Source organism: Mesoplodon bidens (genome assembly GCF_964165515.1).
Source record: "Mesoplodon bidens genome assembly, chromosome: 2".
In the NCBI taxonomy this organism is placed as follows: Eukaryota; Metazoa; Chordata; class Mammalia; order Artiodactyla; family Ziphiidae; genus Mesoplodon; species Mesoplodon bidens.
The window spans coordinates 179,694,461-179,720,947 of NC_138177.1; the positions used below are offsets into that span (position 1 = coordinate 179,694,461).

The window sequence follows — 26,487 nt, forward strand, 5'->3', positions numbered from 1 at the left end:
GGTATTTCTACCTTTTTCTCATTCGGTAGTTTGTTTTGATTCCCTAATTTTAGCCAGGCTCATTGCACAGGAAGACTTGTTTCTTCGATTTTTTTTTTTTTTTTTTTGACAGACTTTCTGTAATAACGGTGCTGAACCTATGCCTCACGCTTCTTCCTCTCTCAACACTTAACTGTGCCTTCTAGCCCCTTCTCTGGTCCAAATCAAAATAGCTGCCCAGCCCTCCCACGTAGCTGGGCAGTTCCTCCGTGTTATCAAGGCCTTGGCTGTTTGCTAATGAAACTACTTTGCCCTGGAGCTCTCTTAAGTACTCCTGTGAAATGCCTGTCTATATTTTTTCTCTTTCTCTTTTGTATTCCTGCATGAATGAATGCAAAGTTTAAACAAGTTGCTTGGAAACCCAGAACATGCTTCTTTTTACTAAAGCCCCAGAACTTACCCCCCTGTCCAAGCACAAGTGCCCTTGCTTTGTTCACAGACTCCCTAAACCCCTGGCTGCCAAATTGTTGTTGTTTATTTTCTTTGGGGGAGGAGGGGAGTTGTGCCCTGGGTTTGTGTGGTGGAAATTCTAACCCACGCTGTTTTGACTCCCTAGGTGAGATTTGCGGATTTAAGATTCATGGGCAGAATGTCCCCTTCGATGCAGTAGTGGTGGATAAATCCACCGGCGAGGGAATCATTCGCTCAAAAGAGAAACTGGACTGTGAACTCCAGAAGGACTACACATTCACCATCCAGGCCTACGACTGCGGGAAGGGGCCTGATGGGGCCAACGTGAAAAAGTCTCATAAGTAAGTGAGCTGGACAGAGAGCGTGTGTGTGTGAGGAAAGTGGTGACAGTTGCCGCTGCCCCAAGACTTCTTGTTTCTGAAACATGAGGCAGAGGCTAGTTCCCAATCGTCCCCAGTGAGATTGTAAGCTCTTTGAGGGCAGGTATCCTGTTTACCCTTGTGTATGGCTCCCAGCAAAGTGCCTGGCACATAGTAGGTGTTGAATAAATGAACAAATGAGTAATTTTATCCCACCAGATACCCTAGTGAAGAAACTAGGGCCTTACATTGAAAATTCAAAAAGCCTACTTTTTCCCAGAGGAAGATATTTTGTTGTTACGTGTATCTCTTTTTTTTTTTTTTTCTGTAAATTTAAAGGGCATGAAACGCTTTTGAGCTGGTGGAAGAAAGCTGACTTCTGCACCCCGTCCTGGGTGTGCTCACCTCGCTCCTGCCAGTTGAGAACTACTGGTGTCACGGAGAAGATGGAACAAGACTTGGATTTAGCCCTTTTCTAGTCTTTTCTCCGCCACTTACTAGCCCTTCGACATTAGGCAAATTTAACTTTGTCGTGTCTCAGTTTCTCCTTAGTGTATTGGCTAAGGAAGGAGGATACATAGGTGAGGTGAGGTCGCGTAACCCATTGTGAGGGTCAGGATGGATGGGTAGCACTGGGATGTGGAGGGTCTTGGTGAACAGTGGGAGTGCTGCCTGCCAGTGAATCCTGCCTCATCCTTTTTACAAAATGTGATATTATCATTTTCCTTGAAAAAGACCTCATTTCAGTCAGGGACCTTGTCTGATTCAGAAACATGCCCTGGTCAGTAAGTAGCACATGAGACTGACAGTTTTCTGTTTGTAGCCTGGTCTGATGATGCCCTAGTTTTCTTGTGCCCAGGCCGGGGAGACGGAACATGGAACCAGGAAGGGCAGGTCGAGGTCCCTCATGAGTTGGGTCAGCAGTGGATGCTGTCCCAGCAGTGGGTTCCGGATGGTCTCTATTCCTTAGAAGCAGGGCAGAACTGGTTTTAATGCTCATAATTTCCCATCTTCTCCCTAATTTTTTTTCGGATTTTGCAACAAAATATTTTTAACTTTTCGATGGGAGAGCAAACAGATGTCTGATATAGTTTATCTCCCTTCTGCCAGCCCTGCCACACATTGTCAAGAAAATCCCAAGTCTCTCTCTCTCTCTTTTTTTTTTTTTTTCTTTACGGTACGCGGGCCTCTCACTGTTGCGGCCTCTCCCGTTGCGGAGCACAGGCTCCGACGCGCAGGCTCAGCGGCCATGGCTCACGGGCCCAGCTGCTCCACGGCATGTGGGATCTTCCCGGACCGGGGCACGAACCCACGTCCCCTGCATCGGCAGGCGGACTCCCAACCACTGCGCCACCAGGGAAGCCCCCAAGTCTCTTATTTCATATTACTGCCAGCTCTCTTACTCGCTAGGACTTGGAAGAATCAACCAGATTCCTATATTAACTTTAAAAGTTAAAGGAAATTTAAGAATAGGGCGGAATTTTATTCTTGGGGTAAAAAAAACAAGCAAAACACACAGCCTTTCCCCTCCCCCCTTCTTCCAGAGCAACTGTCCATATTCAGGTGAACGACGTGAACGAGTACGCACCTGTATTCAAGGAGAAGTCCTACAAAGCAACGGTGGTGGAGGGCAAGCAGTATGGCAGCATCCTGAGGGTGGAGGCGGTGGACGCAGACTGCTCCCCCCAGTTCAGCCAGATTTGCAGCTATGAAATTGTCACCCCGGATGTGCCATTTGCTGTCGACAAAGATGGTGAGCACCTGGGAGCGTACTTTCCTCACTGCGGGGGAGATGGGGTAGGCAGCCCCTCTGTGCCAGTCGGCTGCAAACCCAAACTTTGTCTGCACTTCGGTGAAACTCACAGTTAGTCCGCTTAGGCTGCTCTAACAAAATACCATAAACCTAGGGGGCCAAAACAGCAGACACTTACTTTTCACAGTTCTGGAGGCTGAGAAGTCCAAGATGAAGGTGCCGAACGTCAGTGAGGACCTGCTTCTTGCTGTGTCCTCTCGTGGCAGGGAGGAAGCTCTAGTCTCTTTCTCTTGTAAGGACACTAGTCCCGTCATGAGGGCTCCACCCTCAAGACCTCGACTAAACCTCCTCACCTCCCAGAGGCCCCACCTCCTACTACCATCACATTGAGGGTCAAGAGTTCAACATAAGAATTTTGGGGAACACACACATTCAGTCCATAGCAAGACCTAACTTGGTGTGTCTGTGTCACATTTAAGTTTTTTTGTTTTTTAGTTAAAGTGTAGTTGATTTACAGTGTTGTGTTAGTTTCAGGCATACTGCAAAGTGATTCAGTTTTATATATATATATATTTTTTTTTTCAGATTCTTTTCCCTTATATGTTATTACAAAATATTGACTACAGTTCCCTGTGCTATATAGTAGGTCCTTGTTGGTTATCTATTTTTTTTTTAACTTTTTTAAAAAATTAATTCATTTATTTTTGGCTGCACTGGGTCTTTGTTGCTGCGTGTGGGCTTTCTCTAGTTGTGGTGAGCAGGGGCTACTCTTCATTGCGGTGCGTGGGCTTCTCATCGCAGTGGCTTCTCTTGTTGTGGAGCACGGGCTCTAGGCACGCGGGCTTCAGTATTTGTGGCACGTGGGCTCAGTAGTTGTGGCTTATGGGCTCTAGAGCTCAGGCTCAGTAGTTGTGGTGCACGGGCTTAGTTGCTCCGTGGCACGTGGGATCTTCCTGGACCAGGGCTTAAACCCTTGCCCCCTGCACTGGCAGGCTGATTCTTAACCACTGCGCCACCAGGGAAGCCCTATTTTATATATAGTAGTGTGTGTATGTTTATCCCAATCTCCTAATTTATTTCCCCCCCTTCCCCTTTGGTAACCATAAGTTTGTCTTCTATGTCTATGGGTCTATTTCTGTTTTGTATGTAAGTTCATTTGTATAATTTTTTTAAACATTCCACATTTAAGGCACATCATGATGTTTGTCTTTCTCTTTCTGGCTTACTTCACTTAGTATGATAACTGCTAGGTCCATCCATGTTGCTGCAAATGGCATTATTTCATTCTTTTTTATGGCTGAGTAATATTCCATTGTATACATATACCGCATCTTTATCCATTCATCTGTCGATGGACATTTAGGTTGCTTCCATGTCCTGGCTATTGTAAACAGTGTTGCAGTGAACATTGGGGTGCACTGTATCTTTTTGAATTGTGGTTTTCTCCAGATATATGCCCAGGAGTGGGATTGCTGGATCATTTGGTAGCTCTGTTTGTAGTTTTTTAAGGACCCTCCGTTACTGTTCTCCATGGTGGCTGCACCAGTTTACATTCCCAGCAACAGTGTAGGAGGGTTCCCTTTTCTCCACACCCTCTCCAGCATTTATTATTTGTAGACTTTTTGATGATGGCCATTCTGACTGGTGTGAGGTGATACCTCATTGTAGTTTTGATTTGCATTTCTCTAATAATTAGCAATTTTGAGCATCTTTTCATGCATGTACCTTTTGGCCACCTATGTCTTTGGAGAAATGTCTATTTAGGTCACGTTTAAGTTTTTACTCTGTCCCCTGAAAGCCTCTTTTCTGGCACCAAATCTTGTGTTCTCTTATAGGGTGATCCTCTTTTTTCCTTTCCCACCAAAATCTAATAAAAATCCCCCGCCCAAGGTGTTTTTATTTTTTCATCTCCCTACCTTTCAGTCAGTGTGCATCCGAATGAGACTGCCTCTTAGTCAGTTTCGTTTTCTGTTCTCCATCAGATTTGGCTTTTCTGCCTCGTCTTGAAGATGAAGGTCATACCTCGCTGCCAGACACCCCACCATCCTTAGTAATTGACTAGAATTAACTTATTCTGGAGCACAGCTTCTTTATTAGGTTACGGCTTCTTGATGATGCTGTGGTGTCTCCATTGTTAATGCATAGTCCAGAATCTTCGATGAAATGATGGACATTGCAAACGCTTTGCAGACATTTGCACTCATGTTCAAAAAGCAGGCTTCTGTTCTACTGGCTGAGGGTAGGAAATCTCTCTCTAACAAAGTAAATCTTTTAGCAAGAAGTATTTAATGCAGCTCCATCTTGTGTTTTTATAAATTTGTTTTATTTTTGGCTGTGTTGGGTCTTCGTTGCTGCGCGCGGGCTTTCTCTAGTTGTGGCGAGCAGGGGCTACTCTTCATCGCGGTGCGCGGGCTTCTCACTGCGATGGCTTCTCTTGTTGCGGAGCATGGGCTCTAGGTGCACAGGCTTCGGTAGTTGTGGCACGTGGGCTCTAGAGCGCAGGCTTAGTAGTTGTGGCACACGGGCTTAGTTGTTCCGTGGCATGTGGGATCTTCCTGGACCAGGGCTCGAGCCTGTGTCCCCAGCATCGACAGGCGGATTCTTAACCACTGTGCCACCAGGGAAGCCCTCCATCTTGAATTTAATATTTGAAATACTTGAATTATTTTGTCTCTTTTATTCTCTTACATGTTAACTATTAAATCTTAAATATAAAACCAAATACAACTATAAGAATAAATGAAGGCTGAATTCTGTAGACTCATTCCTCTGCTTAAACAATCCTTCAAGGTGGATTTAGTGTGTGTTCAAGCTCAGGAGAGCATGAATGTTAATTATCTCAAGCATCAGTTTATTTCTGTGTCAGTGTTTCCAGGGCTGAAACACGTGCATTTTGTGTTTCAGCACAGGACGACAGAAGTCAAAAACAGTGGGTTTGGAAATAATCGGGAAAAAAAAAAAATATATATATATATATATATATATGAATCACTTTGCTGTACACCTGAAACTGACACAATCAACTATACTTCAATTAAAAAAAAAAGTCAGAAGCGAGAAGCAGAATGGGTTTGGGTTCTCACTGTTGTTTTTCCTCTTGGAAGGTTATATAAAAAACACAGAGAAGCTGAACTACAGGAAAGAACAGCAGTACAAGCTGACAGTCACGGCCTACGACTGCGGGAAGAAGAGGGCGACAGAAGATGTTGTGGTGAAGATCAGCATCAAGCCCACCTGCACCCCTGGGTGGCAAGGTGAGCCTCACTGTCTCTCTGCTGTCACACCTGCTCTGAAAATTTGTTCCCCACGGAGACCTAACAGGAGTTTTCTTCCCCCCCGCCGCCCGTGTGTGGACCCACGCAGGATGGAACAACAGGGTCGAGTACGAGCCTGGCACCGGTGCTTTGGCGCTCTTCCCAAACGTCCACCTGGAGACATGTGATGAATCGGTGGCCTCGGTGCAGGTGACGGTGGAGCTGGAGACCAGCCACATAGGGAAGGGCTGTGACCGCGACACCTACTCCGAGAAGTCCCTTCACCGGCTCTGTGGTAAGGAGGCGAGAGAGGGACCGACCCTGAACCCCTAAAAGTCTGTTCAGAAGTGTGTGTGCGTGTGTGTGTGTGTGTGTCTGTGCATTTTAAGAACCACTGATTTGAAGCAAGTATTTCTCTAACATGCATTGAGAATCATCAAGATAGGCATTCTACAAGAGGAGTGAGCTTTAAATGAAACGAGACGTTTATGTAAGGACTGAAGGAAAAAAAAAGCTATAGGTAATGCAGTAGCTTTTGGGAAACGTGAAGTAGAGAATAGAAACTAAGGAAACCTGCATCGAATTTATAGTTTTTATGTCCCACAAACAAGGTGTGGAGCAGCTGAGAGACAGAATGATCGCGCATCTGACCCAAGGCTAGTTCTCCATCTTCACCGTCAGTTTGGATATTTTTCTGGTTTGTCTGAATGAGGTAAAGGTGAGGTATGGATGCCTCTTGGCGAAAATGCTGAGGAGGAATGTTCCACTTGGCCGGTGGTAAAACACCGGTAACTTCAGTGGCCTCTTGATGCTCGGAAGGGCCTTTTGTAGGGAGCGTTTTCCAGTACTCATCTGTCTTTCCACTAAGTGATAATGACAGATTTAGGCAACCAGTTTTCTTTCATAATTGGAAATTGTCATATGAAGAAGAAGCAAAAGGGAAAAAGTATATTCTCTGCTGGCTCATCCTGATTCTGAATCCAAATACTCATAATCATGCACCTAAATGTATGTAAGTGAAGAGGTCTGGAACATTTTCTATTTTATACTATGTAAGTATAGTGTAAAAAACGTACTTTCTCGTAATGCCATTGTTTTTTATGGTATTAAGTGAACATTCTCTCAGCAGAACAGTTTAAAGGTAGAAAGAATTTTCTATTTGAGTGCTTATTGTACGCTAGGTCCTTCCACATGTGTTATTTCATTTAATCTTCCCATCAGGCCTACAAAGGTGGTAGCATTGGCCTCGTCTTTACAGAAGAATTAGTTGAGACCGAGGGAGGCTGAGTCGCTTGCCCAAGGTCACACTTTTAGGAAGTAGCCGAGCTGGGATTTGGACCAAGATCGTATGATACTCAAAAGACCAAGCTGTCCCAGCCAAGTCATGCTGCCCCTAGGAATAGAGAAGTCAAGGGCCCAGTGGCTGTGAAAGGTTGCAAAATCCTCTGTGGATGAATTTAAAAGAAAATCAAGGCCGGCAATGTGTAACAAAAGTTGTGAAAATGTTTCATGTTCTTTGGCTTAGTATCCCATTTCTAAGAGTTTATCCTAAGGGGATAATCACGGAGACACACAGAAGTCAAGGCAAGGTTTGTCACAGAGAAAAAATAGGGACAACTCCGTGTGCACAGGACAGATCTGTTAAATATATCACAGCACAAATTCTATACAATGAAATGCTATTCAGACATTTTAAATTATGCTGTAAAGAATATTACTGGGAATATATGTCGGTATGTACATAGCAGGACTCCGTTTTTATAATATATTCGTATTATACATATTTTATAACATATATTCATACATATTATACATATTTTAATAATATGTGTACATTCATAAAGAAAGGACTGGAAGTGTTTATACCCAAATGTTAATAGTGGATATATTGGGGTGGGATCACAAGTAATGCTTCTTTTTTTTTTCTCTTTTCTTTATTTTCTTATTGAGGTATAGTTGCTGTACAACATAGTGATTCAAAGTTTTAAAGGTTATACTCCTCTTTTTTTCTTCCTTTAAAAAAAAGTCCATGGTTATTATTTATGAATCTTTTTAATAATAAAACCCCTTATTTTTGAGGAGAAGTAAACTGAAACTAGCAAACTGTATAACCATTAAGATAAAAGTGGTACCTTAATACATGCACCCCAGTGTTCATAGCAGCACTGTTTATAATAACCAAGACATGGAAGTCACCTAACTGTCCATTGACAGATGAATGGGTAAAGAAGATAGGTATATATATGTGTGTGTGTGTATGTATACACACACACAGTGGAATATTACTCAGCCATAAAAAAGAATGAAATATTGCCATTTGCAGCAACATGGGTGGACCTAGAGATTATCATATTAAGTGAAGAAAGTCAGGCAAAGACAGATATCATATGCTATCGCTTATATGTGGAATCTAAAAAAATTATACAAATGAACTTATTTATAAAACAGAAGTAGACTCACAGACATAGAAAACAAACTTATGGTTACCAAAGGGGGGGAGGGGAGGGATAAATTAGGACTTTGGGATAAATATATACACACTACCATATATAAAATAGATAAACAAGGACCTACTGTATAGCACAGGGAACTATACTCAATATCTTGTACTAACCTATTACAGAAGAGAATGTAAAAAAAAGTATATATATTTATATATGTACGTATAACTGAATCACTTTGCTGTACACCTGAAATTCACACAACATTGTAAATCAACTCTAGTTCAATGAAAAAAAGACAAAAAAACGAAGACGGTACTTAGTGTGGCTTTGAAATGCTTATCCCTTTTGAGTTCGTCGCATGATGCATAGCGAGTGTCTCCATGTTGCTTAGGCGCTGCATCTGGCACAGCTGAGCTGCTCCCTTCGCCGGGCGGCTCCTTGAACTGGACCGTCGGCCTCCCCACTGACAACGGCCACGACAGCGACCAGATCTTCGAGTTCAATGGCACTCAAGGGGTGAGGGTCCCAGATGGCGTCGTTTTTGTCAACCCCAAGGAGCCTTTTACGATCTCTGTGTGGATGAGGCACGGGCCGTTTGGCAGGAAGAAGGAGACGGTCCTTTGCAGCTCAGACAAAACAGGTGGGTGAGCTTCGCTGTAAGGGGCGTCTGCTGCAGTGGTGCCTGGAGGCGGGCACCTTATTCTAACCCTAAAGGCTCCCACACGCTCTTGGTGACACACGTTGTTCTGTGCTCGAGACACAGCACTGGACTCTGGGCGTTTGTTAGCTTTACTCAGTGGATTGGGCCCCTCTTCTCAGTAAAGCCCAAGCGTATTTTTTCTAAACCCTGCCTTGGCCCACCATGGAGAGTTCATCCGTGCTGATAAAACTGTGTCTTCAAGATCCATTAAAGAAATAGCTTTTATTTCTCCTTTGGGTCTTAAGTCGGCAGTTTACTAGTAGAATTACTCTTCGCAGATATGAACCGACACCATTATTCACTCTATGTCCACGGCTGCCGGCTTATTTTCCTCCTCCGTCAGGATCCTTCAGAAGAGAAGAAATACAAACCTGCAGAATTCCACTGGAAGTTGAATCAGGTGAGTGCATGGAAAACTCACTGCTATGGATGTTTTTCAGAGAGATTAAATGGGCACTGCGACCGTGAACAGGACCAGCTGTTTATGGGCAGGGTTTATTTAAGATTTTATGATTTCTGTGTCTGTGGGTAATAGGACAGCAAATTAAATCCACTGAACTCCTTTTTACTGAAAGCCTAAGTTTGTTTTTTTACATGTATGTGTTTTATACATAAAGTATTAATACAGGCGTACCTCATTTTATTGCGCTTCACAGATATTGCAGTTTTTATAAATTGAAGGCTTGTGGCAACCCTGCATTGTCAGATAATGTTAGCATTTTTAGCAGTATTTTTTAATGAAGGTATGTACACTGTTATTTTTTAGACATAATGCAGTTAGTTGCACACTTAATAGACCACAGTATAGTGTAAACATAAATTTATATGCACTGGGAAACCAAAATAAATTCGTAGGACTCGCTTTATTGTGATACTCGATTTATTGGTGTGGTCTGGAACCAAACCTGTGATGTCTCCAAGGTCTGCCTGTATAAAGAAATGATATGTTTTAAATCCCAAAAATCGTGTTATAATTTATTGAGATAAGCAGCACTTGCTTAAAAATTGGGATTGAGGTCCTTGTATTTGTTTATTATTTAAGGCCTTGGCTCCCAAATTGTGCCAAGGACCCTGGGTGCCTCAGCAAATTCGGGGGTGCAATGGGATATTTTAAATATTCAAGGAACCAGCAATCTTGACATCTTTCAGACATCACATGAACTATTATTTAGCTCGCGGGAATTTATAGTTTCAACATTAGAGCACATTATACTTCTTGTGATGATGTCATATCTTTGCAAAGCTGATTTCCTAACAGTTGCTGTGATAAAAATCAAGTGTCATGTGCAAAGAATCAATGTGTTACAGGAAATGAGGAGATGCTGTAAACTGAGAAAGCCTTTTCATTAAAATCACAGCAGGTCGTTTCCTCTTGTGATTTAGAGTTGGGACAAGAAGGAAACCTGAGCTTAGTTTATTTGCCTCATGGAGTTTGTGGATAAGAGCTGACATAGTGTTATATGTGCCTGTAGTTGGTAAAATATAACATTGTCTGAAACAGTTACAAGATAGATAGATAGATATAAGAGCACATATGAGAAAGGAAAAAAGTATGTGACGGTGGAAAGATGAAGTGACTGTCCAGTTGGCAGCGTTCATCTCTTACTGTTGTAATTTTTATTTACATAGATCATTTCTTTCTCGGAAACTTTTGTCATCAGTTTTTTCAAGAAACTAAGAAAGGTATCATCCAGAAAAAAATTTTGCAGTGTAGGTAGACATTTTAGGTACAGTTTTGTTTTTAGTTACCACAGTCTACACTTATATATTCAGTTTCTTCTGATTACATGTTTTAGAAACTTTATCATGGAAAATTTCACACATAGGTAAAAGTGGACAGATTAGTGTAAGGAACAACTCCACACACCCCGGCTTCAATAATTGTCAGCTCTTGGTCAACCTTGTTTCATTGTTAACCTCCACTATTAATAATTTTTGTTCAAATTGTCTCATAGATGTTTTCGTGTTTACAAATTTGTTTGTTTGAATCAGGATCCAAATAAGGCGCCATACAGTGGGATTGGCTGATAGACCTTTTGAGTTTATTTTAATCTATAGATTTTCCTCTTCTCTCTTGGAATTTCTTTGGTGACAAAACATGCTCCTCTCTCTGTGGTGTCATTTAACACGCTCCTCTCTCTTCCTTAGACCCTGTAAATTGGGACTGGGCTGTAAAGGCTTGATCAGAATGGGGTTTGCATGTTTCTGATCTGTTTAAGCTCCCTCGAGCTGTTTCTCTTTGAGATTTAAGCAGCCGTCAGTGGTCAGTGTCATCACCCTGTGGCACTGGTCACTTGGGTCGTAGGAAGTGTTTCTCAGGAAGGGCTCATGGGAACAGTTCATTCCTGAGTTCTTACATGTTGTTTTAATAGTTTGTCTGTGGCCTTTATACTGAAGGTCACTTTGGCTAGATATAACATCTCTGGCTCCGATGTAAGATTTCCAAGAACAGAAAATGTCTCTCCATTGAGTTCTGATGTAAAATGTTGCTGTTAAAATCTGACAACAACCTGATTTTCTTTCCTTTATAAAACACTCAGTCTTTTTGTTTGGATGACCATGGGATGTGTTGTGGGGTTTTTTTCCTTCTTTTTTTTAAGGTCATTTAATTTTACGAATATGTCTTGGTTGTTTTAGGTCTGTTTTCCCAAATATGCGGTATGCTTTTTAGTATCTAGTTTCAAACGTTTTGGTATTTCAGGAAAGTTTTTGTTATAGTTTTTAGTATTCTCTTCTATTGCTTTGGTTTTCCGCTCTGGGGACTCCTCTTATCTTTTGTTGATATCCTTTACCTGTTTTCTGTATCTTTCCCTTTTGTTTAACTCACTCCTGTGCTTTGTCACCTCATTTCTGAGTTGCTCTAATTACAAACTATGTTCTTCTGTTTTGTCATTTTCCTCATGTCTTTTAGTGTGTTTTGAAATAACAGATTATCATTTTCATCTCTTTTGTTAGGTATGTCTTTCAGGTATGGTTTCATTATCTGAAGGGAGGTTATTCCCTTTGGTTGTCTTTTTTTTTTTCTTTTAAAAACTTTTGGGGATTGAGTCGTGATCATTTTTCCCCCCTCGATTTTACATGAAATTAGCTTTCCTACACTTTGAAAAACATGACTTTTTTTTTTTTTTCCTAGCTTTAGGGTTTGATCTCTCCATTCTGTTGTTTTCATAAAGTATTTTTTTAAAAATGTGGCTTCACACACTCTGGTATCACCTGGATCAGAAGCCCTGTTGCTTTCCTCCACCCGACTTGTTTCAGCATTCATGTAGTTACTTTGTCACCAGTATTGTCGTGGGTGTTGTCTGTGGTTTGGGGTTTTACTACCCTAATCACCGTGTTTTTAAGGAAATTAAAAAATTATAGTAATTCTCCTACTCTCTTCTCAGAATATGCTCCTGGTATTTCCCAAGAAACCTGTACTATTTTAAAAACTGGGGGTGTAATATAAATTACTTTCGGAAGTAGCATATATTACAGAACTTGTTTTAAATAAAGAAACTAAAATTAAGATCTTATCTGTCTCAAAAGTGAATTACTGTGCAATTTCTTTATTTAGAAATATGTGCTTATACATTTATACACACATACATTATGCATATATAATAAACATATATACAATATTAGAGATTTGAATTTTTTCCTCAGACTTATCAAGAGCAGCTGCTTTTCTTTTGGGGGTAATCTTTGGTAATTTCTTCATTTATTTTGATGTTTCTGGTCTGTTTTAGCTCTTGATTTCTCCTTGGTTCAGTTTCTTAGAGTTTAAAGGTAAATTGGACAAGCTATTTATTTATTTATTATTTCTAAATATTTATTTTTGGCTGCATTGGGTCTTAGTTGCGGCACGCGGGCTATTCGTTGCGGCACATGGGCTTCTCTCTAGTTGTGACGCAGGGGCTTCTCTCTAGTTGCGGTGCGCGGGCTCAGTAGTTGTGGTGTGCGGGCTTAGTTGCCCTGCTGCATGTGGGATCTTAGTTCCCCAACCAGGGATCAAACTCACATCCCCTGCATTGGAAGGCAGATTTCTTTTTTTTTTTTTTTTTTTTGCGGTACGCGGGCCTCTCACTGTTGTGGCCTCTCCCGTTGCGGAGCACAGGCTCCGGATGCGCAGGCTCAGTGGCCATGGCTCACGGGTCCAGTCGCTCCACGGCACGTGGGATCCTCCCGGACCGGGGCACAAACCCGTGTCCCCTGCATCGGCAGGCGGACTCTCTACCACTGTGCCACCAGGGAAGGCAGATTTCTTAACCACTGGACCACACAGGGAAGTCCCTGGGCAGGCTTTTTTTTTTTTTTTTAATTTATTTGTTTATTTATGGCTGTGTTGGGCCTTCGTTTCTGTGCGAGGGCCCTCTCCAGTTGCGGTGAGCAGGGGCCACTCTTCATCACGGTGCACGGGCCTCTCACTATTGTGGCCTCTTGCTGTGGAGCACAGGCTCCAGACGTGCACGCTCAGTAGTTGTGGCGCACGGGCCTAGTTGCTCCGCGGCATGTGGGATCTTCCCAGACCAGGGCTCGAACCCGTGTCCCCTGCATTGGCAGGCAGGTTCTCAACCACTGCGCCACCAGGGAAGCCCTGGGCAGGCTTTTTAAAAATACAGTTTTAGAAATTTCATCCCATAGCGCCTCGTTCTCTGCCTGTCCCTGTTCTTGCATGTCTGCCTCTTCCTCTAAAGCCAGAAATCGGGGAATGCCAGAGCAGCCAGGCCTTGGAGACAGCAGGCCAGCACCCCACATGACAGCAGGGGAGATACTGGGGAGCTGCTCCTTCATGGTAGGAGAGGAGCTCAGTTGAATTTGGCCGTCTGAGCTGTATGTTCGTATTTATTAGACCATCACCTTTGAACCGAAAAAGAAAGCACATGTGCTGTAGTGGGCCTCGTTCAGAAACTGGAGGCATTTTTCATTTTTTAAAAAGATTTTTATTTATTTATTTTTGGCTGTGTTGGGTCCTTGTTGCTGCACGCGGGCTTTCTCTAGTTGCAGCGAGCAGGGGCTACTCTTCGTTGTGGTGCACAGGCTTCTCATTGCGGTGGCTTCTCTTGTTGCAGAGCACGGGCTCTAGGTGCGCAGGCTTCAGTAGTTGCAGCACGTGGGCTCTAGAGCTCAGGCTCAGTAGTTGTGGTGCACGGGCTTAGTTGCTCCGTGGCATGTGGGATCTTTCCAGACCAGGGCTCGAACCCGTGGCCTCTGCATTGGCAGGCGGATTTTCAACCACTGCGCCACCAGGGAAGTGCCACATTTTTCATTTTGATCCAGAAAAGGAATGGCCAGCCCCCTGGGTGGTGTCCATCCTGCCGATACTAGAATTTCCTGGTGTCATGCTGTTGGCAGAAGGGAATCGGGCAGCTCCCTGTCTGGGGTCCTGTCACATGATGAATGAGTAGCGCCCCCAAGTCTGAAGTGTCCTAGAGATGGTAGTGTCACCTTGACCTTTTGAGGTGAGATGCGGTGGGATGAGACGTATTTTGTTGTTGTCATTTTAAGTCTTTTCCTTTTTAGGAAGACAGAGGTTCATTCTGGGTGACTTGTTCTCATGTCCAGTTATGTCACTCTCATGGCTGCGTCTTTGGGTGAGAGGGAAGGTGGACGTTTCACACTTAACCACTCACCCTCTTGGCCTTGTAGGTCTGTGACGAGGAATGGCATCACTATGTCCTCAACGTGGAAATCCCAAACGTGACTCTTTATGTGGACGGCGTCTCTCACAAGCCCTTCTCTGTGATGGAAGACTACCCACTTCATGCATCCAAGATCGAAACCCAGCTCATGGTGGGAGCTTGCTGGCAAGGTAACGGTCATCGGCACCCCGTCCCCTCCAGGCTTCGAGAATTCAGTACTTCTTCTCTGCTCTGTTGGTGGAAACAGGCTCCTCTCAGAGTCTCACATCCCTTACTGTCCTCTCCTTTCTCTTTTCGTTCCTTTGCCCGGTGTAGCCTTTCTGGGGGGCACGGCTGCTGCCAGGCTCCAGGAGGGCTCTATTTACGATGCTTGATGAAGGCGTTAAAGGATGGGAACTCCTTTCCCGGGGGTCCAGGAGAAGATATGCAGAGGGAGAGTGTCATTGAGGACCTTGTTTATAAATTATTTATAAATTAACCTGTTTGTTGGAAAGTTTACAAAAACAGAGAGGCAGCCATCAGGCACAGATATGTGAGTTGCTTCGGCCAGGAGCGCTCGTCAGAGTGATTAGCACTTGATAACCTGGCGGGAGCATCTTCGGCGAGGATTGGGGGAGGGTCCGTGGCCGTCTCTGCTGGAAGACCGGGACGGGATGTGATGACAGCCACCAGCGAGACGATACCTTTTATTCTTGTTTTCTGAGTGGCAGGCTGTGTGCCGGTGGCTTCACATACATTATCTCACTGATCCTAATAATACATTTGCGGGCAGCAGCTCTTTTTTTTTTTTTTTTTTTTCCTTACAGTATGCGGACCTCCCACTGTTGTGGCCTCTCCCGTTGCGGAGCACAGGCTCCAGACGCGCAGGCTCAGCGGCCATGGCTCACGGGCCCAGCCGCTCCGCGGCATGTGGGATCTTCCCAGACCGGGGCACGAACCCGTGTCCCCTGCATCAGCAGGCGGACTCTCAACCACTGCGCCACCAGGGAAGCCCCAGCAGCTCTTTTTATCCCTATTTCATAGCTGAAAAACCGGGGCTCAGAGAAGTAGTGAGCTGTGTTACCAGCTGGTTACATGGTGCTAGGATTTGAACCACTGGAGCCGGTGCACTCAGGCCCCGCGTTCTGACCCACCAAACCAGGGGTGCTAAGCTTTTCTGTGCCACAGAGTCCTCTGGTGGTCTGTGAAGCCTGTGGACCTTTCTCGGGATGATTTCTTATTAGTCTATGAAACGAAACAAAATACATAGGATTTCAAAGGTGACCAATTAAACTGAAATAGTTATCAACGTACTAAAAGGAGAACTTTGTAAAGCAGTAGCGCCTGTGCCGCTTTGTTAACTCATGAAGCTCAGGCACCTCCGTTAACTCCCAGGAGGCAGAGCGGGAGGGGCTTTGTAGCGTGCTGTGAACCGACACCGGAGCAGCCGGCAGGACCGGAGACCCGTCGGCACAGTCATAGTTTCTTCTCATATTCCTGTGCTTTGTAGCTGACATGTATAACCAAAGGGAAAACTAAATTTTAGAGGTTAGTAAGAACTAAGCACGTGATTTTTCCCAGACCCCTTGGTCTGCCCTCAAGGTTCACGGGCGCCCCCGCCAACTTTGCCCTTGACTCTGTGTTGTGTCACTGCAGGGTGTCATCATCACTACATGTACTTGCTAAATGGGCCTTCTTTTTCCTTCCCTTTGGAAACATTATACCTTGAGTTAGGTTAGAAATTTATGAAAGAGCCGAACTGCCAAGACAGTTTTGCTGCTTTTAGGAGAATTTGAATTTCATAATTTTCCTGCAGATCCTTTCAGATGAAAAAGAATAAGACAGTATTTCACAGTGAACTTCTTCAGCAAATTCCCAGATTTATTACTGGTGACAGTCCATCTGTGAGAAAGTAGAACGTGAGACCAAGGAATGAGGAATAAGTTATTAGAAAGTTTTTAGTTGTTACCCTTAAAATTTTAGTTCAAACTTCCTTCCCAAATTAAACAATAATTTCTGAGTAATGATTTTAAAAATAAGAATAAGAATACAAGGGACTTCCCTGGATGTCCAGTGGTTAAGACTCTGTGCTTCCACTGCAGGGGGCACGGGTTTGATCCCTGGTCAGGGAACTAAGTAAGATCCCACATGCTGGATGGCGTGGCCAAAAAAAACAAAGAATAAGAACACAGGTGTGGGGACTTCCCTGGTGGCGCAGTGGTTAAGAATCCTCCTGCTAGTGCAGGGGACACGGGTTCGAGCCCTGGTCTGGGAAGATCCCACATGCCGTGGAGCAAGTAAGCCCGTGCGCCACAACTACTGAGCCTGCGCTCTAGAGCCTGCAAGCCACAACTCCTGAGCCTGCGTGCCACAACTACTGAAGTCTGCGCGCCTAGAGCCCGTGCTCTGCAGCAAAAGAAGCCACCGCAGTGAGAAGCCTGCGTACCGCAACCAAGAGTAGCCCCCACTCGCCACAACTAGAGAAAACCTGTGCGCAGCAACGAAAACCCAATGCAGCCATAAATAAATAAATAGATAGGTACATAAAAATTTTAAAGAGGCGTGATATTTACATATTAAAAAAAAGAATATAAGTGTGAACCTAAATGTTATGCTGGAAACTTTGTTACATGGGTTAAAATACCCCACCCCACCCCCCCATCCCACCCTGCCTTCCTCTTCATGTCACGGTGTCTCTGCCATCAGATGGCAATCAGTTTTCATCCTTTCTCATCTTTTTCTACCTCAGCCCTCTCAGCATCCTCAGCCAGAAGAATCTGCCTAAATTTCCAAACCAAACACAAGTTTTAAAAATTTTAGTTAATGGGGGAAGAAGATCTCCTTTCTTCCTTTCAGGGGATTTGAAGTCCCTTTCCCTTCAAGTTCACTGTGGGGAGCCTGGGCTGGAGGCCCGCTTCATGGGATCAACAGAAACGTCAGTTGTAACTGTGTGTTAGGGGGATGTAGGAGCTGTGTGGGCTCCGGGGCTCACCTGTGCACACCTGGCCTCGTCCCCGTGTGGCCGCAGCAGGAAAGGTGGTGAGGCCTGCACCGTGGGGTGGGGCGGGGAGAGGGAAGCCGTGCAGCCACCGCGTGGTCTGGAGAGTGGAAATTCTGTCCTCCGTCGCTGGGTGGGTGCCTCGACCCAGAACACTGGTCGGGAACCACAGCCACCATCCCCAGGCCCGTCACCGATTACGTTTCTCTGGGTGAGTTCCTTAACCTCTGACTCTCCCTTTCTGTTCAGAAAAACTGGTTAAAAATGCCTTCTTTCCTCTGTCACTTGGAAGTCAAAGTCTAAACCGATGTGAACTCCTTTTGAGCTTTCAAAAAAGACATACATGTTCACTACATACCAGGCTTTGGACGGTGACACGTGTCTTCCCCGTTAAAAAGGCCGGCGCTGTGGTCCAGGGTGGGTGCCTTTTGCACCAGGTATATCTCTGCCGTCAGCGCCAGCTGCCACCTCGCAGCGTCCTGCCTGGACAGGTTGAGGAGATGAGTGAATTCAGTGCACAGCTGTTACTCATCTCATTTTGAGTCCGACCTGTGTTTTGGCAAGGAGGCTGCGGGAAAGTGGAATAAAAGAGGAAAGAGATAAACAACAAGGTCCTACTGTGTAGCACAGGGAGCTACAATATATTCAATATCATGTGATAAACCATAATGGAAAAGAATATATATGTATAATTGAATTGCTTTGCTGTAAAATTAACACAATATTGTAAATCAACTATACTTAAATAAAATAAATTTAAAAAAAAGAATGGAAAGAAGCACGGGGGTGGTAAATATCCCTTTGGGAAAAGGTGACCAAGTACAGCTTTCATCCAGTGTGGAGTGTGTCCCCAAGAGGGATGGAAGGGAATTTTTCTCTTGGTGTTTGTGTTTGGTAGCTTTTCAAAACTAATTTTCAAGGTCCAGTTTGAAGAGCCTAACCTCTTGGTCCTTTTCTATTGTCTGTCTTGCTTTTCTACAGAGTATTCAGGAGTCGAAAATGACAATGAAACTGAGCCTGTGCCTATGGCCTCTGCAGGTTGCTGGACTTACTTGCCTACGGTTCACTATTGTGTTTCATTTAAAGACGAGACATCCATTCATTGTGCATTTCGCATGAGACACCCAAGTTGCATTTTGGTCCCAGACACTATTTGAGCTGCTGCTTTGCCTTATGCTACCCCACTGCATCATGGCATTTCCCTTTTCTGCCCGTTCTGATCCCAGTTGAAGTGAGAGCAAATGACTCATTAATGCAATGTACTAATGGGAATTTTTTTTTCCTCATCCAATTTTACCCCATCCCACTGCGTGAGGCGCCCTGCTGAAATCTCACAGGCTAAGTTTGGTTGGGAGGCCACCTCCTGCTTCTCGTGTGTCTGAACCGGGAGACAGGAAAAGACTCGTGGCTAGATATTCTGTCCTGACTGATACTAAGTTTTAAATAATGTTTCTTAGAAATCTCGATCCCTAGTGACGATTTAGTGTCTAACGTCCCTTATCCGGAGTGAGGCGTGCTGCTGACAATTGGCCTCTCCTCCTCCTCCAGTGTAAGAACAGGGTTCAGTACCTCCTGGTTTTGGCTCTTTGTTACAGTCTGTCAAGGGCCACCTTCCGGCTTTTTCTTGTAACATCTTCACTCTTCCCAGTTATCCTCAGTAGTAGGAGACAGGCACACTGGGACTCAACAAAACAGCCGTGTAGGCGGCCTTGATACTAGGCTTTGTGCAGGGTGGGATTTTAGCATTCCTTTTATCTTTCTACTCCTGCCTGTGTACGTTCATCCCCAAGTTTGTATGTATTCCCTGAGTATGCTCAGTTAGAGAAAGCAACCCAGGGGAATTACCTGGCGGTCCAGTGGTTAGGACTGGGCGCTTTCAGTGCAGGGACCGGGGTTTGATCCCTGGTCGTGGCACAGCCAAAAAAAGAAAAAGAAAAAAAGAAACCCAGCGCCTGATCCAGCTGATTGAGAAGGCAGTGGTTGAAGAGGCTGGCGCTGGTAGGACATCACTTGCATACCATGATGACAGGTGCAGCGAGGGCCACCCTTACCAGGAAGTGGCCGCATGTGTGGGGACACTCATGGGACCTCTTGGCTTCTGGGCTTCAGGGGAGGGACCCCCAGCTCCTCTCTTCACCGGGCCACATGCATGATCATAAACCATTTAATTTCTTCATTGTGCTTCCATGTCGATTGCAAGGCTAACAGGATCTGGCAGGAACTAACCCGCATGTCCACCCATCAGGCTGCCACCGCCGGTAACATCACATTGAAAAGTGAAGCAGGAGGCCCTGGGCTGCACTCACAACTTCTGCTTTTCTGCCCCCGTGTTCTGCAGGTGGTGACCTGCACATGACTCAGTTTCTCCGAGGTGACCTGGCTGGCCTGACGATCCGTTCCGGGAAGCTCACAGATAAGAAAGTGATTGACTGTCTGTACACCTGCAAAGAGGGGCTAGACCTGCACATCCCCGAAGGCAGCGGCAGCGGTGTCAAGGTAACACCAGCACCCACCTGCACGGCACCCACGACTTCCTCAAGCACAAGTGCGGAGGCTGTTGGCATAAGGATTGATCGGTGATTGGTCCTGAGCTGCTTTTACTCACAGCATCTCCGACACCACACGTGTGGGGTGTCCTTCTCACACCAATTCTCCAGCTCCTGGGCCCCAACTCCCCAGGCGTCCTGTAATCCAGTTCAGTCCTGACACTAACTGGGCACCAGGCCCCACTGCCCCCCACATGCCTGCTCCTCTGGTGCCAGCTGCAAGGATCTGGGCCTCCGGTACCCACACTCGGCTGAAAAAAGTCGACGGTTCCCACAATCCCTCGCCCTTTTCAGGTTCAATAATTTGCTAGAACTGCTCAGAAAACAGTTCACTTACTATTACTGGTTTATTATGAAGGATACAACTCAGGAACAAGCAGGTGGAAGAGAGGCCCAGGACCAGGAGTGGAGGAGGGTGCACGGGCCTTCCACGCCCCCTCCAGGTGCACCACCCTCCCGGCACCTCGCTGTGTCCGCCAGCCCAGAAGCTCTCCAGACCCTGTCGTTTAGAAGTTTCTGTGGAGGGTCTGTTATGTAGGTACGATTGGTCAAATCATTGACGACTGTTGATTAATTAACTCAATCTCCAGTCTCTCTCCCCTCCCCAGAGTTTAGAGGTGAGGCTGAAGGTCCAGTGTAATCACGTGGTTGGTTTCTTTGGCAACCAGCCCGCATCCAAGAGTCACCTCATTAAGGTAAATTCTGGGGTGGCTGAAAGGGGCTTATTAGGAATAAAAAAAAGATGCCCCTATCCATCAGGAAATTCCAAAAATTTTAGGAGCTCTGTGCCAGAAACCAGGGACAAAGACCAAATATATATTTCTTACTATATCACAGGTCTGTCTGTCTGTGCCTTAGATATTTACCATCATATAATAGGATCACGGTCACTGGAATTATGTGAGCTTTTCTTCTCCACGTCACCCGTTCAAATCAATCCCAAGCTAATCCTCTTTGTCAAAGTGTTCTTGGTTTCATCTTCTTGCAGTTAGAGCCTTATTCTATTCTGTTCCTGCCTCTCTGTTTTGGTGCCGTTTCAGATCCAAGCCAACCCCAGTCAGTCGGTGTTGACCTTGGAGGGAGAGGATGTAGGGGAGTTGGATAAGGCCATGCAGCACATTTCCTACCTGAATTCACGACAGTTCCCCACACCCGGGATCCGAAGACTCAAAATCACCAGCGTGGTCAAGTATGTGCTGACTTTTAACAATAAACCTGTCTTTGCTCAGTGACCCTTGAGAAGAAAATGTGTGTATTTAGGTTTTTAAGTCAACCCAGCCTCCCTTCTGTAAGGAAAGGCGATCCGTCCCTCGTTACCAGAAAGTTTGAGTGATGCTTGGAAGCACGTTCCGGGAGTGGCCGGCGTCTTGTCCCCTAGGTGGTTGTGGAGTCCTGTGGTCCACCTCCGGGCGCCTTTGTCTGTGTGGTTTGAGAAGCCGCCTCTTAAAGCCCTGACCCTTCCATCCCCTTCCTTGTTGGCAGGTGTTTTAACGAGGCCACCTGCCTCTCAGTCCCCCCGTTGGATGGCTACGTGATGGTTTTGCAGCCAGAAGAGCCCAAGATCAGTCTGAGCGGCATCCACCATTTTGCTCGAGCGGCTTCCGAATTTGAAAGTTCGGAGGGGGTTTTCCTTTTCCCCGAGCTCCGGATCATTAGCACCATCACGAGAGAGGTGGAGCCCGAAGGAGAAGGGGACGAGGACCCCACAGGTGACAGCCTAGGCCAGTCGCCCACAAGTGGGCGGCTGAAACCCCACTGCTGCTACTTATTTCTTGGCCCTTTTCCTCTGATTTTGTAGACTTGAATGTTTTAGTGCTGTTCTTGGGTCTGCTTCTGGAATCTGGCCCGTGGGCTAGAGCTCATTATGATCTTTGGAAACCCACCTGGAGGGTCCTTTCATCTTTTTTCCAGCTTGACGTCAGTATCCGGGATGGCTCTTGTGGGTTGAGAGGGCAGGGGGTGCTGCTGTAGGGGCGCTCCTGCTGGCTGGCCCCCCATTCTCGGGCCTTCCTGGTGGCCAGTCCTCCTAGACACATAAAGCACCCCCAATTCTTGAAAATGACTGTCCCGTACCTCCGTCCGTGGTCCCTAAAAGGCCTCTGTGAGTTTGAGGATGAGCAGACAGGCTGTCGCTGTGAGCACCTCCCTGGGCTCCACAGCCTCTGCTATTTCCGGTTGGGCCATTTTTGCAGTTCAAGAGTCACTGGTGTCGGAGGAGATTGTCCACGACCTAGACACCTGCGAGGTCACGGTGGAGGGAGAGGAACTGAACCGAGAGCAGGAGAGCCTGGAAGTGGACGCAGCCCGCCTGCAGCAGAAGGGCATCGAAGTGAGCAGCTCTGACCTGGGCGTGGTCTTCACAGGTGAGAGGCCACACCCCAGAAGACTGGGAGAGTGAAGGCTCAGAGCTCAGCGCCCACCTCCTCCCAGCTCAGCGGTTGGAGCGGGTCCTGGAGGAGGTGGGAAAGGATGAGTGGTGGCCACACACCTTCTCCCAGGCGGGAACGGAAGCACAGCTCTGCCTGGTGCCCCGTCCTCGAAACGGGTGGAGGTTTGGGCGCGTGTGGCACCCGCCCCTCAGCAGGGGACGACGCCCCTGCAGTTGGCAAGCCAGGCGCGCGGCCGGGTGGCTCTGGGGCCCGCCTGCAGCCTGCCTTTGCCCTCGGCCCATGTCCCTAAGCTCAGCCACCGCTGTCTTCCCCGCAGGTGTCGACACCATGGCCAGCTACGAGGAGGTCTTGCACCTCCTGCGCTATCGGAACTGGCACAGCAGGTCCTTGCTTGACCGGAAGTTCAAGCTCGTCTGCTCTGAGCTGAATGGTCGCTACGTCAGCAACGCGTTCCAGGTGGAGGTGGGTGCCAGGCTCTGCTGAGCAGGGCCAGCAGCGTGGTGACCGGGTGCCTCGCTCACGGCCCTGATGTTTGCAAATGCCGATTTTTAGAGCGTTCGTGGTGGCAACTGTTTGGGTTCATCCTGGGGTCGGTCGCCTTTCCCAGCCGGGGGGCTGCTCCCCATTAGACCTGCAGAGGTTTGGGGGGACAGGTTATACACGGGGTGGGCTGGGGCACAGCACGGTGCCCCCCTTCACAGGCTGCCTTAGCCCGAGAGTCGGAGGGGCCTCTGCAGGGAGGTGGTCAGGACCGAGTGGCGGTCCGTGCCCCGGGCTGAGGGGCAAGGTGGTTTCTTGAGATCTGACACTGCTTTCGCCGGGGGAGCCAGGGCTTCTTTGCAGATGGCTGGCCCTGCCGTGAACAGATCCTTGGCCCAGGGCGAGGGTTGCCGCCAGCACCGGCAGGGCTGCTCTCCACCGAACGTGGTCGTGGGCACTCGTCCTGCTCGGACACCTTTCATATCACTCAGAGCTTCTGTGCCCTGGAGAAATGGACCCAAAGTTACTCTCAGCAATTGAACGCTTCCGTTGTGACCCCGTAGCAGCAGAATTAAACTCACAGGGCTGAAGAGCCCATGAGTGTTTTCTGTGAGCCAAAGGGTAGCGGATTTGAAAGGAAATAAAGGCTCTGATTTGTGCTCTCTTTCACATGGCTGTAGCTTTGGGAAAAGAGCGGCAATGTTGTGTGCCCGGGCTTCTCGAAGCACCCGTGGTGAAGGGCCGGTGGTGGTACTGTCCTCTCCATTCTGTGGTCGATACAATACAAGTGAGTGGTTCCAACAGCAGGGTGTGCTTGGCTGTGTGATGGCATCACGTGGTTACAGCAGCCTCCTTGGCCGCTTCTGTTCTTCTCTCCGCCCACCAGCACCGGTCCAGGGCCCGCTTCGGTGGTGCTGGTCAAGTGCGTGTCCGTCCCATCCGCGGACACATTCAGGCTGCCCTTGTGTCTCCGCTGCAGGTGAGCGTCATCCACACGGCCAGCCCCGTGGAGCACGCCAGCCACATGGCCGCGCAGCCGCAGTTCGTCCACCCCGAGCACCGCGCCTTCATTGACCTCTCGGGTCACAACCTGGCCAACCCCCACCCGTTCGCAGGTAGGCCTGGGACGCCCCTCCCCGACTCCTGCCGTGAGCTCAGCCCCCCTCTTCCCTCACCGCCGCTCAGAACAGCCGCCGGCGGCCTGGCTGTTACTCCACGTCACACGAGGAAAGCGGAGCACGGACGGGGCAGCGAGGGCCCGAACCCAGACTTGAACCCTTGCTGAGCCTTTTCTCGGAGCTCCGCCCGTTCTCTGGGGGCGGACGGAGCGAGCAGTGGAGGCCGAGGGCACACGGCGGGCCGGGTCGGGTCTCGTCATCACAGCCGGGACCCGTCTCCTCTTTCCCGCAGTCGTCCCCAGCACCGCAACCGTCGTCATCGTGGTGTGCGTCAGCTTCCTGGTTTTCATGATCATCCTGGGAGTGTTCCGGATCCGGGCTGCTCACCAGAGAACCATGCGGGACCAGGACGGCGGCAAAGAGAACGAGATGGACTGGGACGACTCTGCCCTGACCATCACCGTGAACCCCATGGAGGTAGGCGAGGGCGGTGACGCCCCAACTGAGAACCCCCGCAGGCCAGGGGGCCCGGGGAGGCTCAGCTCACCTTCGCGCTCACGTGCTTCGCGTGGTCCGCACCATGACCCCGCCTGGGTAAACTGAGGCCTGGGGGGGCGTGCTTTAGGGTCACGGTCCTGCCGTGGCTGGTGACCGGAGCTTTGTTTCCCTTCGTGTTTGGTGAGGAACCTAGTCAAGCCCCTCTTGCTGGGTCGTGGGATGTGGCTTCCAGCGGGTGGACAAACCCTGGGTCACAGCTGGGGCGGGGGAAGGGGCTGGATTCATCGCCTGGTGGGGCCGTGTCTCTGTCAGACGTATGAGGACCAGCACAGCAGCGAGGAGGAGGAGGAAGAGGAGGAGGAGGAGAGCGAGGACGGGGACGAGGAGGATGACATCACCAGCGCCGAGTCGGAGAGCAGCGAGGAGGAGGGTGGGGAGCACGGGGAGCGGCAGACTGCGAACCGGCAGCAGCAGCTGGAGTGGGACGACTCCACCCTCAGCTACTGAGCCTGAGCCGCGGCCGCGCCGCCATCGCCTTGTCTCCTGCTTCGGGAGGCTCTGCTCTCATCCCTGTGCCCGCCCCGAGGGTCCTCGACGTACAGAGTCACTCTGGCCGGTAGGTCTGCAGAGCCCCCCCGTCGCCGACCTCTGCCCACGCTTGGTGTATAGGACCATAGGCCCCCCCTCGCTCCCTCCCTTCGTCCGCCCTGCTCGCTCTTAAGTTATGTGAGGAGCTGACGCTCGCTCTGTGGCTGACGTCAACTCCAGAAAAGCTGCAGTGACTGGACTCCTTGACAGAGGGTTAGAGTTGCTCACTCCTACCTGGTAGTCCTTTCTTTTTTTTTTTTTAAAAAAAAAAAGTTTTTATTTTTTCCAAACTAGTGCATGTATAAAATGGCAGAATGGGGTTAATATGTAGATGATGAACTGACTTTTTAATATTTTGTAAATAAATTGGGATTCCTCGTGTCTTTTGTGCTAGCATAATCCGGGGCTAGATGCAAAGTGGAGCGGAGACACTGAGCGTGGGAGGGGAGGGAACGAACGGAGACCCTGCCCATCCTGCCCCCCCCGCCCCGCCCCACCCCAAGATGAGGAGAAAGGAGCACAGACGTTGCTCTGTTGCCCGGCAGGAGGGGACCGGATCAGGGACCCCTCTTTGGAGGCTGGAAACGGCCAGGTCTTCTCTTTGGGATTCTACCCATTGAGGGCTGCGGGGACCTGGGGTCCCTGGCCATGTTTGCTCCCTTCTCCAAGGACCGGCAGCTCCTCGTGCAGGAACCTGGACTTAGGTGCAGCCTTGGGGTCCATACTGAATAGATGCAGGTTTCCTTGCTGGTGAGAGTATGTTTCGATCACGTGGATGGTGCAGACCCTCTGACCACTTGGTCTGGAGACAGCAACAGGCCTGGGGGATCCGTGCCCAGAACCTGGCGGAAATGACGCCCAGTGGCCTGAAGGCAGTGCTCGATTCCCCGAGCACCTGCGCCCCTCCTCCCCAGAGCCCCCGGGGGTGAAACCCATGCCCAGTAGGTGGTGAAGGGAGAGAACCTCAGTCAGGAGCGAAAACCCCTACAGCATGTGGTTTTTAATTTACATGTAAGTTTTTAGATTTCTAAAACTGGGGGGAAATAATTCTGAACACTGTTCTGTGATCATAACTGCTAGTTTCGAGGACACTGCCAGCTGTCCTGTGTCGTGTGTGGCCACCCCTCCATGTACTGTCACCGTTGCTGCTCTGTTTAGACCGTGGATAGACGCTAACGCGTAGACGGGACCCTCCGCGCTGTCTGTAGCCGCCGTGGTATCACTTTTCAGATGTGTATATTGATGATAGGTCAGAAAGTGTATACATACAATAAAGTCTGTTCTAACTCCAGTGGGAGAGTGGGTTGTT

At 47.8% G+C, this 26,487-nt stretch overlaps 1 protein-coding gene across 2 annotated transcripts in view; it reads left to right on the forward strand.

Moving 5' to 3' along the window:
• The window catches only part of CLSTN1 (calsyntenin 1), an 80,261-nt gene extending 53,792 nt beyond the window's left edge, over positions 1 to 26,469 (forward strand). For both annotated transcript variants that reach the window (XM_081226070.1, XM_081226071.1), the window contains 16 exons: positions 596 to 791; positions 2,354 to 2,562; positions 5,667 to 5,816; positions 5,926 to 6,111; positions 8,652 to 8,900; positions 9,239 to 9,360; positions 14,589 to 14,751; positions 18,540 to 18,596; positions 19,897 to 20,054; positions 21,145 to 21,293; positions 21,587 to 21,813; positions 22,297 to 22,467; positions 22,811 to 22,956; positions 23,954 to 24,089; positions 24,385 to 24,569; positions 24,903 to 26,469. In XM_081226070.1, the coding sequence (XP_081082196.1) occupies positions 596 to 791; positions 2,354 to 2,562; positions 5,667 to 5,816; positions 5,926 to 6,111; positions 8,652 to 8,900; positions 9,239 to 9,360; positions 14,589 to 14,751; positions 18,540 to 18,596; positions 19,897 to 20,054; positions 21,145 to 21,293; positions 21,587 to 21,813; positions 22,297 to 22,467; positions 22,811 to 22,956; positions 23,954 to 24,089; positions 24,385 to 24,569; positions 24,903 to 25,097 (2,699 nt within the window). In that variant the 3' untranslated portion in view covers positions 25,098 to 26,469. The remainder of the gene's footprint in view (positions 1 to 595; positions 792 to 2,353; positions 2,563 to 5,666; positions 5,817 to 5,925; positions 6,112 to 8,651; positions 8,901 to 9,238; positions 9,361 to 14,588; positions 14,752 to 18,539; positions 18,597 to 19,896; positions 20,055 to 21,144; positions 21,294 to 21,586; positions 21,814 to 22,296; positions 22,468 to 22,810; positions 22,957 to 23,953; positions 24,090 to 24,384; positions 24,570 to 24,902) is intronic.
• The last annotated feature ends 18 nt before the right edge of the window (positions 26,470 to 26,487 follow it).